This window comes from Peromyscus leucopus, chromosome 8a (assembly GCF_004664715.2).
Source record: "Peromyscus leucopus breed LL Stock chromosome 8a, UCI_PerLeu_2.1, whole genome shotgun sequence".
Classification (NCBI taxonomy): domain Eukaryota; kingdom Metazoa; phylum Chordata; class Mammalia; order Rodentia; family Cricetidae; genus Peromyscus; species Peromyscus leucopus.
In genome coordinates, this window is record NC_051085.1 from 54,034,655 (window position 1) to 54,049,128 (window position 14,474).

Below are 14,474 nucleotides of genomic sequence, written 5' to 3' on the forward strand. Positions count from 1 at the left end.
ACTCTTACCTGTGCCCCCTGGCACGCCCCACTGTCCGAATCAGCGCTGACCAGCATCCCAGTTTCTTTTCTCCTAGAAGCAGCTGGTGGCCAGGGCCTGAGGTTCATCACTGGGGAGAGAGACTGGAGGGTTATGAACAAGCCAACTTTGTGATTGTATAAATGTTCATTACCCTAGATGCAGGAAAGTGTGAATTCGTGTTGAGATAGGCTGCTTAATGTTGACAATGCAGCTCAATGTTTGTCCTCGGGAAGAGCGGAGAGTGCTCTTAACCAGAGTCATCTCTCCAGACCCTCCACCTTACTTTTTAAGATAGGTCTCTCAGTGCCCAGGAGCTTGCCAATTCAGCGAGCCTGGCTGGGCACTGATCCCTATGGAACCTTGGTCTCCATCTCCTTGGGGTTGAGATGATATGTTAAGCTCCACACCTGGCTTTTACATGGTCTGGTCCGGAGATCGCACTCAGGTGCTCTTGCTTGGACAGTAAATGTTTCATTAGCTGAGCCAACTTCCCAGCCCTACACGGTTTATATATATATATTTGGTTTTTCGAGACAGGGTTTCTCTGTGTAGCTTTGCGCCTTTCCTGGAACTCGCTTTGGAGACCAGGCTGGCCTCGAACTCACAGAGATCCACCCGCCTCTGCCTCCTGAGTGCTGGGATTAAAGGCGTGTGCCACTACCGCCTGGCCCACTGTTCATATTTTATAAAATAGGAACAACCATGAAGGCCAAGAACAGCTTTGACAGCAGACCCACTTCTAAACTGACCTTGGGAACTGCCGTATATTACCTTCACACAAAGGTGTTTTCAACAGTGAAAATGGTTAGTGAACTCTAACTCCCGTAGACAATTTAAACCGCTCGCCCAAGCTGCACGGCTTTCTGTACTCATCCAGAAAGACTTACAGCCTGTGAGTTTCCCCAGACTTCAGTCCTGAGGACACACAGACACACAGCACACTGTGAAAAGCTACGCCACCATGCATCAGGTGGGCCACCTTCCCGCAGCAAGCCGGCTGCCTTCCGGGCACTGCACCCACAGACACGGGCAGAGGAGCCTTCCCGCCAACTCCACCCCGTGTGTCATAGTACGCACACTCAGTTCTTAGCAAGGAGTAAACAGTCAACAGTTATCAAAACGAATTTCTTCACTCTGGTGAGAGAGGCGGGAAAGCCTGGCAAGGTCCAGGGGAAAAACTCCGTAATCCTCCTCACCCGGACCCAGTTCCCCACAGCTCCAGCTCTGCTGACTCAACAGAAAGGCGAACATCACCCACGTTCACCACTGTTTTCCTTCCTGGTGCTTATTCGGTCCCCCAAACCTTTGTCTTGTTAATAAAATTATTAGAAATCAATACAGCTTTTAAATCGTTCAGCACAGCTGAAAAACAGACTAGTTGTCACTTCCTAGGACCATCTGCTTAAAAGTAACAAAAATCCCCAGTACAGGGGGGGAAAAAAAGAAATATACAAACACTTAAATTTTATCTTCTGAAGCTTTTCTTTCATGTCCACTCCAAGAGCTTCCTCCTGAACCAGCTTCCAGAAGTCCTCATAGTCACTCGAGTTCTTCAGGATTCCACGTCTGGTCAGCTCATCCTGCAGCCCTATAATCTTATTTTCAAAGAGAACGGGTATATAAATAAATACACACTGCGGGATGACATTTCTAACGGCACACTGGAAGTCAGAAGACGAGTGAAAACGTAATCCCGTGTCTAAACGTCAGAGTGCCTTCTGGGTAACTTCGGCTTACCTCGGCTCAGGGTTCCTGTCAAGATTGACACAAGAATTAATACTACCCATCATACTTTTGAAGTTTTCTGCCCATAAATTCTGTGCATTCATTTACATTTCAACAATTAAAGGGAACGATCAGAAGGCAGGCACCACCTTAATTGCCACACAGGAATATGCTGTTTGCCATAAGGCACATACACTTGCCAATTTAGCAGAAAGGAGGCTTCGAGACTCTCCCTTTTTCAAATATAATTGTGCTTGTAGATACAGGGGTCCATCTCTATGGCCAGTTTTGACATATGCCTCCAACACTTACAGTGAAGAGAAGCCCCCCAGGGTCCCAGAGACTCAAAACTTAAGGGTGACGTTTTTCCATTTCCAGTTTGGGAAAAGGCAAAACTACTCATGTACATAGTTCTAAGTGGCTTTTACAGGTGATTCCAGCATCAAGTAACTAAGCCCATAGTTGTCTGAGAGAAAGGCCATTCCAAAGTCACTTTCTGTGCAGGGATTAAGATTAACACCTGAACTCTTAGGCAGCCGTAGGTGAGTGACTCTCTTCTGGGAGCTGGCCGACACAGAGCCTAGCCTGAGTTCATGTCACGCTGGCCCTCCTGGGAAACAATGTGGCCTGGGAGTTAACAAATCCAAAAGTAAAGTAAAACCGGCCCTTCACTGCCCTCTAGCTAGGGGTTTGTTTTGAATGATCAAAATGTAGCTTGTTCCACCCACAGCACCACCACCGGGGATTCAGAAATGGGAGGCATTAGGTTAAGCTGGTTTTCTGTGAGGACTGGACAATCTCAGATTCCAGCAGTGGCTCTCTCAAGGAAGAACTCTTACCCCCTCTGCAGGAAGTATTTAAAGGACCCAGGGCCAGCGGGAATCCCTGCCAATTCAAGCCTTAGAGCCAGGCCCAGAGGCCCAGGGATGTGCAGGGCTTGGGTCTCCTCTCTGCTTAGTTCCTGGGCAGATGACTGGCAGTTGTCGCTGATGGACGGCCTTGTGGCAAAGGCCGGCCTGGAGCGAGCGGCAGGGAACCGGGTCCTCCTTTCCTGGGCCTTTGGGATGCACAGTGTGCTGCTTATGCTCAGAGACCTGCATGCGGGGGTCCTGTCTTACCAGGTAGGTGTTGGACCTTGAAGGGTACCGAGCTGAGGCCTTGGGCGGGAACGCTGGCGGGGCTCCGGGCTGTGGCTGCAAACAAGCAAAGCAAAGCCGTGAGCAGGGCGAGCAGGGCCCAGAAACAAAGCCTCAGGCACAGGAGAAGTAAACAAGCAGCCACAGGAAGCCATTAAGCAGAGTGGGCGCTAATGAGCGCACCGCGGGGCCCTGCGCACCCGCCTAGCCCAAACCACCGGGGACTGCCTCGCCTGACAATTTGGAGCCCAGAGCCCTGCTGGCAGGCCATAAACCTGTTTGTAGTCTCCATCGGTTCCCCCTTCAAGTTTGTGTCGTCAGGGATGAGGCGGAGGGCCCTCGGATGCTGTGATCTCTTCTCAGGACCTGCACTTGCAGGGGGCAGATGGGCTTCCAACTCCAAGGTAAAGGGCTGCCTGCCCGCCTCCCACCCCCAACCTTGGCTGGCCACGGTGGGAGACCAGGGGTGTTAAGCCCACCTTCCAGAGTCTTTCGAAACGGTCTTTCCGTTTTAAAGGAAGTCATTTGACTTCCCAAATGTGCCTCTGAAAATCCACAAGTTGTAAAAAACCGTTGCTTTCAAGTTGCTCAAAGGACCAGTGGCTAGTCTAAAATGTTTCATATCAGTTATTACTGGGCGCTGGGCTGAGCGTTCTTCCATGGCGGGGTGGGTCCCAGCCTCCTACAGAGGCTGGGGTGAGGGGCGGGCAGGGGCGGGGGCACTACCCGCACACATTCCCAGCATCCTCGGGGATGCTGGTCCGCGTACCTTCTTGTCCTCGCAGCAGCGACACCCGGCGGCCACCCTCCCACCTGCTTTTCCCGGTCCTGGGTACCCAGAGCCTCCCAGGTCTGTCTCCAAGTCGTTCCCCAGACCACACACAAAGAGGGGCTTAGGAATTCCGCATTCGCAGCGTAGATGATTCAGGAAGTATGTGGGAAAGCCCGCTGAGGATAAGTTTCAGGCCGGCCTTAGATGTTTGGGCAGATGTTTATGATCTCTTTTATGGGAAGAAGAGGAGGCATCATATAAGTAGATCGTCATAAATACTTTAGTCAGATTTAAAGACGACAAATCACCTTAAACAACCCCGGTGGGAACTGTGGTAATGAGTGTCTCTTCCTGTTAATCAAGTCTGCTGTCCCCTGGGGTCCCCGGGTGAGTGTGGGCACACATGCCTCCACTTTCACACTGCTGTCAGTGAAAATAAGTTCAAATATATTTTCATTTGTATATTTCATGTGCCATGCACTGAACATAAGAACAGCATATTGGGCTGGAGAGGTGGCTCAGAGGTTAAGAGCACTGACTGTTCTTCCAGAGGTCCAGAGTTCAATTCCCAGGACCCCACATAGCAGCTCACAATTGCCTATAATTCCAAGATCTGATACCCTCACACAGACATGAATGCAGGTGAAGCATCAATGTACATAAAATAAAAATAAATACATTTTAAAAAGAATAGTTATTTTAAAAAAAAGAACAGCATATTAATCACTTTGTAACAGAATTCCTGACACATTGACTTTAATTGAACTAGAACCCAAAACAGGAACTCAACACACACACACACACACACACACACACACACACACACACACACACACACACTTGGTCCTGAATCTACAACTTTATGTTTTCATTGTATATCAAAATCTTTGTAATATTCTTTGGGGACGCCTAAAATCGTGTTCCCCAACAGGCAAAAAATTAACATGCCTTCCATCACTTAAATGAGTATATTAAAATTGTACTTTGGGCTGGGTAGTGGTGGAGCATGTCTTGATAGGACGGGGTGGGCAAACTAGGGCCATGACAGGCTCCCCTTGCAACCCTGACAGGGACCAGGCCTCAGTTTTGGTTCACTAGAATGGGCTGGAGCTGAGCAAGCAGTTCTCAGAGGGGCAACCAATCAACAGGGCCGCGCCCCCAGCCTCCTGCTGGCTCAGCAGATGCCCCCGGACTTCTGCCAGCTAAAGATAGCTTTTCCTCCCCTCTTGTCCAACAAGGCCCTAGACACTACACCCCCACCACCACCAATAGGCCCCTAGCCAGTAGTCTCCCACCAATCCGCCCCCAGACTCATCTGACGTCCACCTATCAGTCTTTAATCCCATCACTCAGGAGGCATAGGCAGGTGGATCTCTGTGAGTTCAAGGGCAGCCGGGTCTACAGGATTGAGTTTCAGGACAGCCAGGGCTGTTACACAGAGAAACTCTGTCTTAAACAAAACGAAAATGTACTTTGAGAGGGCCTGCAAGATGGCTTAGTGAGTAAAGCCTTGCTGTTGTCAAGCCTGATTGAGTTAATCCCTGGGATCCACATGGTGGAAAGAGACAACCCACTCCCCTAAGTTGTCCTCTGACCTCCACCAATGTATCATGACGCACGTGTGTAAACACACACACACACACACACACACACACACACACACACACACACGTTAATAAACAAACAACATTTACAATGTTGATAAGCCTTGTGCTGTGTTGTTCCCACTGGTGCTCATGAGCAGCAAAGCCCAGAGACCGCACTGACTCCACACCGCCACTTCCTTTCCGGCTGCTTTTGATGGCAGGCTTGTTATGTATCAGGCTTCCACAGCTTTGGGTGTCCTGTTGGTTCAGGGCCCCCTTCGCTGTTCTCCCAGGAGTCTAGAGCTGTCTCGGAGAACGCTGTGGGGTGCAGAGGCCCCAGGCCACCTTGGTGAACTCCAGCCACCCTCTGCGCTTCCCTGTGGTAATAACAGTCGCGAGCCCACCCAACACCAACAAGCCCGGGGTTCTCTCCCCTCTCACGGCCCATGTCCTCCGCCAGTCTCCCTTTTTTTCTCTCCTGAGCCTTTCACTTTGGTTGAACGATGGAAAATAAAGAAACACAGAGAAGTGGAAGCAAACTGAGCTGACTGGCACACAGACCCACGATTGTTAGACATCCTTGCTTAACAAGTCTCTGACTGGCACCCTCAGGACAAAAGTCTAGAGAGAAACAACAATCCCATGTACTACAGGGGAAACAACCCACGTGAAAACTGCAGCAGACCCGTGGGCTTTGTACAGTTAGCGCTTGGGGCTGAAGAGATAGATGGTTCAGCACTTAAGAGCATTGTCTGCAGGCTGGAGAGATGGCTCAGAGGTTAAGAGCACTGACTGCTCTTCCAGAGGACCTGAGTTCAATTCCCAGCACCCATATGGTTGATCACAACCATCTGCAATGAGATCTGGTGCCCTCTTGTGGCCTGCAGGCATACATGCTGTATACATAATAAATAATAATTTATTTATACATAATAAATAAATAAATATATACACACATATATGCACATATATATGGTATATATATATATATACATCATACATATGTATATACATGCAGTCAGGCAAAACACTCCTACACATATGAAAATAAAAATACATCTTTATTAGACTTAGTTCTCCTGTCTAAGATAAAAGCCCCAGGCTGAGGATTGAACTCAGCAGAGTGTGTGAGCCCAGGCAGAAGGTCCTATGGTCTTACTCTTAGCAGCATCTCCCCCAAAATTAAAACCAAATTTAAAATAACAGAGTGAAAAACAAAAACAAAAACTCCTTCTCGCACACCCTTATACAGTGCTAGGATCCACTTCCAACTCTCTTCCTTGAGCCCGGCACTGGGGCCTTCAAACCCTGTTCATCTGTCGACTCCTTATCAGACTTTCCGTCTAATTGTGTCTGAATGAAGTCTGAGACCCCCAAGAGTCAAGTTTAAGGACGTCTGTGAAGGCAGTGCCCACCATCACTCCAGAGTAGCCCGGAAGAGGCAGGGAAACCCGACCTTCCAGTCTCATTGCTAAAGTGTGGGGCGAGCGAGGGAGCCCCAGACACTGCACTCCACGGTCCACATCTCCCCGTGTGCGCCGGCACACCCCCCCCTTACATGATGCATCTCAATGAGGAAAGTGAAATGGGTGAAAGTTCAAGGAACCCTAAATTTTAGGGTACTAAAGTTCAGATCTGGGCTCTGAGGCTCTGAGGTCTCATTGACTTGGACCTCAAACTCTACCGAAGACGTCACAAACAAACGCACACGGTTAATGTTGGGTCCTGACAGAAAAATGAAGCTGGAGAAGGAAGAGCCCCAGGCCAGCCAGGGCTGCACAGCCAGACTCTGTCTCAAAGACAAACAAACAAACAAACACCAGCAGGGCCCAATTAGACCAGTGAGGGACTGAGCAGCCCCTGCCCAGATTGGGGTAAACACACACACACACACACACACACACACACATACACACACACACACACACACACACACACACACACACACACACACACACACACACACACCGTGAAAGAGACTTCCACTCACGGCTAATTTGCAAAACAACAGATGGATGTAGTGGATGAGAACTGTTAAGTATTATTCCATTCAGAGTATCTGGATTGGATCTCACCTACTCAGCCCATGGCAGACTCCCAGAAAAAAAAAATGGGGAGGGGGAAATAAATATGTTTAAAGTCTGTTGGATTTCAAAAGTGTATTCTTTTTTTTTTTTTTTTTTTTAACTATTTTCACTATTTTCGTCAGGAGAAAAAAAATGAAATCACTCAACAAGTTGTTATAACTTGAAGTCTTCAATAAATCTGTCTCACAAACAAATTGTCACCCACACACACCATTGTGTCGCCTTGGAAGCGTTAACCATTTATCTGCCAACTGTGTCTGCTAAGGGAAATTCAGCTCTTAAACCGTGTGCATCTTGAGTCCCTCTTTCCTGTACTCTGTGGGTAGCGTCTTAGTCTTAAAACACACTCATAGATGAAACTTCTAGTAGGAAACCTACTCTTGAATATCCATGAGCATTTTGTTAAAGATCTTTTATGTTTATTTACGGGAACGTAATAGAAAGCACACTACATTTTAGTAATTATTTCACACACACCCATAACACAGCCCAAACCCATAAACATTATTCAGGTATGACTATAGCTCCCAGCCAAACACCAGCCCTTTGTAGCTTCTAAATTTCCCGGGGAATATATATTAAAGAGTCTCCCCTACAGCTGTAGAGGGGGACTCAGGAAGGGCTGGGTGAGACTCCGCTCTCAAGGGGACGGGAACTGGCTGGGGGCGTGTGCATGTGGGGGGGAGTGATTTCACTTTAAAATGGAGATTTCCCATTCTTTTAGGAAGGAAACCGAGGAAGTTGTTTCAAACAAAATAAACATTCAGGATGAAACCAGAAAAGGGTGTGAAGGGGTACCCTTTGATTTCCCAACTTGTGTATTTGGGCTCAGACAACATTTTATGTGCATATTAATCAAATGGTAATCAGCCTCCTGCAGGACAGTGGCATTTGACACTAAGTCCGGTCAACAGAAAAGTATGGGGGTATTTTAATCCCATCAAGGTGGGGGCCGTGGCAGGGGTGGGGGGCAGCTGGGAGATTGCAGTGGAGGGAATGAGTCTGGGGTTTGGGACTGCCTCCGGCCTGAAGAGCCAGTGATTTTGAGGAATTATTTCCACATCAATGACCTTTCTGAAAGGTGTAAACCTTGCCTTCAAAACCTTCAGGTAACTATATTTACTTACCCATCCTGCCCCAGGAGGGGTTCACAAACTTGAGTGAGCTCTTGAGGGTGAGCTCCAGGGATCCAGCCCCATTCCTGGGCCTAGCAACAGCTTGGGGACCCTGTTAAGGACCACAGTGGAGACCAGGGTACCCAAGCCACACTGTTCTCCCGGATGTGCGGAACTTTCATTATTCCTAATAGGGAGCCCAGACTTACCTGTCACAGCCCAAGAAGAGCCTGCCCAGGCCAGGACCAACAGAGAAAACTGTAAAGCTTCCACAGCATCAGGGCTAATTCCCAAAACATAGAACTCAACAACTCACTAGCACTATAGGGCTGGAGAGATGGCTCAGAGGTTAAGAACACTGACTGCCCCTCCAGAGGATCCGGGTGCATTTCCCAGTTCCCAGGACCCATGTGGCAGTTCACAAGTGTCTGTAACTGTGGTAACAATGGTTTATGCAGGGTTGGGAGTGTGGCTGGGGTAGAGCACTCACCTAGCATACGTTTGCCCCAGGTCCATTTCCAATGCCGTCTGTCCAGACTGTGTACATAGCTCACTAGAGGTCTTTCATGCTGTTCCTGTGCCTTCCTTGTGTGGGTTTATAGTAATTTCCATATTGAAAGCAGGCAGACCACCCGCCTCCCCTGCTTGGTCTCTTTAGCACTGTACATTTTTGGAATACTCTCTCCCTCTACCTACAGACTGTCTGGCTGTCACACAGCAGCTGTCACTGCTGGCAGAGCAGACACCTTTGCTACCTAAGCTTTGGTCTCGGCCCGTTGGCGCGGCTGTAATGAATCGCCACAGACCAGGTACAAACTTAGGTGTATTGTTGACACCTCGGCCCAAGGTCACGGCATGAAGCTAAGGAAAGCTGCCCTCCGCTTCCAAGACGGCTTCTTGGTGCCGTGCCTCTCAGGAGCGGTGCCCATGGTAACAGAGGTGGAAGAGCAAGCTCAGCCCCTCGAGCCCTTTAGAAAGTTGTTAATCTCATCTTCCAGGCCCGAGCTGTCGTGATTAAACACCTTCTTAGACACCCCGACTCTTACTGAATACTGTGACCTGGCAAGTAAGCTTCTGCCCATAAACTTGGGGACCATCGGATTATAGCAGCATCTCTCCCTGTTTGCTCAGACTTCGGTTTCTCACACCAGCTTTGTGTAACTTTCAGCACACAGGATCCTATGCACCTCTTGTGGGTTTACACCTAAGGATTCTGCTTGTAAATCACAGATAGGAACATTTTTATTCTTCAGTCTTTGTGGCTTTGGTTCTGTGTTTTGATTTATCGAATTAGTGGTCCACTGAATAAGAATGATGAGAATGGGCATTTATGTTCCGTTCCTAACATGAGAGGAAACAGATTTAGGCCTTCACAGGGTGGGGGGGTTGAGACAAAGTCTTTTTTTTTTTTTTTTTTTTTTTTTTTTTTGGTTTTTCGAGACAGGGTTTCTCTGTGTAGCTTTGCGCCTTTCCTGGAACTCGCTTTGGAGACCAGGCTGGCCTCGAACTCACAGAGATACGCCTACCTCTGCCTCCCGAGTGCTGGGATTAAAGGCGTGCTCCACCACCGCCCGGCTGAGACAAAGTCTTAACAGGGGGTTGAAGACAGTCTGTCTTGGAACTTGCTATGTAGTTCGAGGCTCACCTCGAACTCACAGAGATCCCCCTGTACAGACATGCATGCAATCACAACACCCATATACATACAATAAAAGTAAACCTTAAAAAAAGGAAATCATGACCTCCCTTCAGTCTTAATTTCCCATTCATTCCTGGAGGGCAGTTTCACTGGGTTCAGGAATCTGGCTGTAGCGTTCTTTCAATACTTGGAAAATAGCATATTTTCCTTTACCAGGTCTGTTCTCTTCCAGCATGCTCTCTACAGGTTCCTGTCTTCCTCAGTTCCTGGTTTACTTCTTTATTGCTTATTTTTCTGTTGCGGTGATAAAAACACCATGAAGGGTTTATTCAGACTTATGCTTCCAGAGGGAGGATCCACGATGGTGGGGAGATGTAGCAACAAGTAGCCGGCATAGTGGCCAGAGCTGGAAGTTGAGAGGTTACATCTTCAACCACAAACATGAGACAAAAGAGAGCAATCTGGAAGCAGGGCAAAGGTATGAACTCTCAAACTCAGCATCAGTGAAGTTCTTCCTCCAGCAAGGCTGCACTTCTCATGGCCTTCCCCAAACAGCGCCACCAACTGGGGTCCAAGTCTTCAAATACATTTCCCATTCAAATGACCCCAGTCAGCGTCTGTGGTGATACTGTGTTCCCCAAAATATTGTGCACCCTAATAAATTTATCTGGGGTCAGAGAACAGAGCAGTCACTAGATACAGAGGCTAGAAAATGGTGGCACTCACACCTTTAATCCTGGCATTCCAGAGGCAGAGATCCATCTGGATCTCTGTGAGTTCAAGGCCACACTGGAAACAGCCAGGCATGGTTAACAAGAGCCTTTAACCCAGGGAGTGATGGCAGACAGCAGAAAGGTATATAAGGCATGAGGACCAGGAACTAGAAGCTGGTTAAGTTTTTAGGCTTTTGAGCAGCACAGTTCAGCTGAGATCCATTCTGAATGAGGACTCAGAGGCTTCCAGTCTGAAGAAACAGGATCAGCCGAGGAACTGGCGAGGTGAGATAGCTGTGGCTTGTTCTGCTTCTCTGATCTTCCAGCATTCGCCCCAATACCAGGCCCTGGGTTTGTTTTTAATTAATAAGACTCTCTAAGATTCATGCTACAAGCGTCCTCTTCCAAACACACATCAGTCTGCTCTTGTTTCTCCACGGAGGCTGCCCAAGCTTCTGCACCCACTTTCCCCCGGCACGAGGCTGTCTGAACACAGTCTGAGAATGGAGTCACATGAAGAGAATTATGAGTGCCTGTGAGAAAGTTCCAAGAAAACAAGACAAGAGTCTTGTGGCCTCAGTTTCATCAAACCACAGAACCATTCTTGGACCATGTTTTTGTGCACCTCCCAGGTGTAGCGGACAGGAGTGAGTTCACTAGATTATTCATTACAACTGACTATTGCTCTTTGGTTATGTGCCTCTACAGAAAAACATGTTTTTGCCACATGCAGCCCATCCTTGTGATTGTAGACTTTACTCGGGTGACTCTTCTTAACCCTTGGAGTATAAATTGTCTGATGCTCCGAATAGAGCTGGCTATTGCAGGAGACTTTAGTCCACCTCGTTTCTAGGTCCCACTCTCCCAGGCTCACACCTCCAACCAGAGTGGTAACCCCAGGCTCCAGAGATCTCTCCATATCCAGGCACAGAAACCCTCAGCTCTGCTCCTGGTTTCACAGTCCAGTCTGCTTTGCATGACACGTCAGTGTTGTCCACCTTGTGCCCTTACAGATAATACATCATTAATGACACTGCCTCCAGGTCATTTGTCTCTGTGCCAATAGCATCTGAAAAAAACTGTAGACATGAGGTTGCTAGGTTGGAGACTACACGCGGCTGTAGTTTTATTTTTGTGGTTTTTTTTTCAAATGCAGTCCTGATCCTGGTCTGCCTGGCTCTCAGAAGACCCTCCTGCATGAGATGGGACAGCTGATACACAGCTGACCACCATAGGCCAGGTCTTTAAGTTTTTCTTCCCGTTTTTAAATTTTCTTTTTTTAAGATTTATTATACATACAGTGTTCTGCCTGCATGTGTCCCTGCAGGCCAGAAGAGGGCGCCATCTCACTACAGATGGTTGTGAGTCACCATGTGGTTGCTGGGAATTGAACTCAGGACTTCTGGAAGAGCAGTCAGTGCTCTCAAATTGCTGAGCCATCTCTCCAGCCTCTGTAGTTTAATTTTTTTAGAAAAATGTTGTGTGGCTGGGTGGTGGTGGCACACGTCTTTAATCCCCAGAACTTTGGAGGTAGTTGAATCTCTGTAAGTCACAGGCCAGCCTGGTCTACAGAGCGAGGTCCAGCATAGGCTCCAAAGCTACACAGAGAAACCTTGTCTCAAAAAGAAAAAAAAAAAAAACACAGCAACAACAAAGAGTTGTGTGTATGAGCATTGTTCTGGCCTTTATGTCAACTTTACACAAGCTAGGGTCATTTGGGGAAGAAATCTCCACTGAATGAGAAAATACCCCCACCAGATTGTCCTGTGGGCAAGACCGTGGCACATTTTCTTGACTGATAACTGGTGTGGGTGGTGCCGTCTCTGGGCTGGTGGTCCTGAGTGCTATAGGAAAGGGTGAACAACCCTTGGGAGTCAAGGCACTAGGCAGCTCCCCTCTGTGGCTCATACTCCAGGCCCTGTCTCCAGGTCCAGTGCCTTCCCCAGAGGATGGAGGAGAAGCTGTAAGACGAAATCAACCCTCTCCTCCCCGAGTGGTTTGGACCCTGGTGTTTTATCACAGCAATAGAAACCCTAACTATGAAAAGGTGTTTTGCCTGCGTGTGTATCTGTACACCACTTGCAGTTCTGATTGTAGCAGAGACAAAAAAAAAAGAGGGTGTCAGATCCCCTGGAGGTGGAGGTGAGGGTGGTTGTGAGGCCCCATGTGGGTGCCAGGACTCAAGCCCAAGTCTTCTGGAAGAGCAGCCAGTTCTCTTAACTGCTGAGCCATCTCTCCAGCCCTGTTCCTCCTTATTAAATACTAAATGCACGTGTGTATGTGTGTGTGCAATTCAGTGGCATGTACACATATACGTGGAGGTCAGAGGTCAACCTTGGGTGGTGTTCCTCAGGAGCCATCCACCTTGTTTTTTGAGGGTCTCTCAATGGCCTGGAACTCACCAAGCAGGCCAAGCTTGTCAGGGATCCTCGGGGATCCTGCCATCATCCCCTTCCCATGCTAGGATCACAGGTGTGCACCATGACACCCGACTGCTTTAATTGGGTGTAGGGTACAGAACTCACATCTTCATACCTGCAAAGAGCATGCTTTACCCACGGAGCTTTATCCCCAGCCTAAAAAGTAGTTTTTTAAATAGAGGACCACTTACTCTGGAGCTCACATGCATCTTCCTCCCTGCAGCATGGAAGCTTGGTTTCTGTCTGTTGATTTTTTAAAATGTCTTCTTGGTCTTTGTGTGTGCATTCATATGTGTGCACGTGTGTGGGCTTTCAGGAGCTTTGAGAGGGGCGCACGTAGTGGTGCAGATTAAATCTGTAATTTCTCTAGTACTGACACTTGGAGGTTTTATGTTTTTTTAGAACTCTCTCATTAGTATCCTCTAATCTGTGAACGAAACATAAAGGGGGTGTTTTCTTCATTGTGATTAATTAGCAATCTAGTTAGCCGTGAGATACGGAAAACGGGAACCTCTGGTGACTGTGCGCAAGGGTGCCGAACATCTCGGTGCTTCGGGCAAGCACCAAGAGGGTCAACGGGTCCCATATGAGATCACTCCCTGCCAGTAACACCAGGGCAGCTCCCACGGCTCCTGGGATGACTCACTGTCTCCAATTCTTTCTCTGTCTTTGCCGGCTCGTCCTTCTGGCTACACTGGTGCACAGGTCGCTAAGTGTTTCCACCAAAGGGACTCAGAGCCTGCAGCACAGCCCCAGCCCATCCACAGGTGCATCACCTGCCAAGCAGAGGAGTGGAGCAGTACTTCCCCGGCCCCAAAGGAGAGAGAGCCCCTCCACCCAGGTCATGCTCCCAAGCCCACATGCCTAGCAGTGTCCCGTGTCCTCCAACCCAGCCGCAGCCCGATGTCTGCAGCAGCCACTTTCAATGCTACCAAGTCTTCCCAAACTGCCTGCCTGGCCAGCTCTCCCTCATTAGCAGGGGATCCTGAGGAGTGGGAAGGGTCCCCCTACTCAAGGACCCTGGCCTCCACATGTACCTGAGGCAGACAAAAGCTTTCTCCTCCAGATCTCAAGTTTCTGTATTTTGAAACTCAAGGGTGGACTCACAGGACACAGGAAGATTTTCACAGTTTTATCCTTGGTGTCATGGTCCCTGGAGCGGGGTGGGGGAAGCATTTGGATCCTGGTTTGAGCCAAGTGTATCTCCCGCTTCGGATATGCTACGTCCTCTGTGCTCCACCAGAGGGCGCCAGAGAACAA

The 14,474-nt window shown here is 48.6% G+C and overlaps 1 protein-coding gene across 1 annotated transcript in view; it reads right to left on the reverse strand.

The window, feature by feature from the left end:
* LOC114691388 overlaps nt 1–14,474 on the reverse strand; it is a 60,738-nt gene that overhangs the window by 31,229 nt on the left and 15,035 nt on the right. The window contains exons 4-6 of the mRNA XM_037200375.1: nt 2,865–2,939; nt 1,478–1,616; nt 9–109 (exon numbers count right to left, since the gene is read on the reverse strand). Coding sequence (XP_037056270.1) covers nt 9–109; nt 1,478–1,616; nt 2,865–2,939 — 315 coding nt within the window. The remainder of the gene's footprint in view (nt 1–8; nt 110–1,477; nt 1,617–2,864; nt 2,940–14,474) is intronic.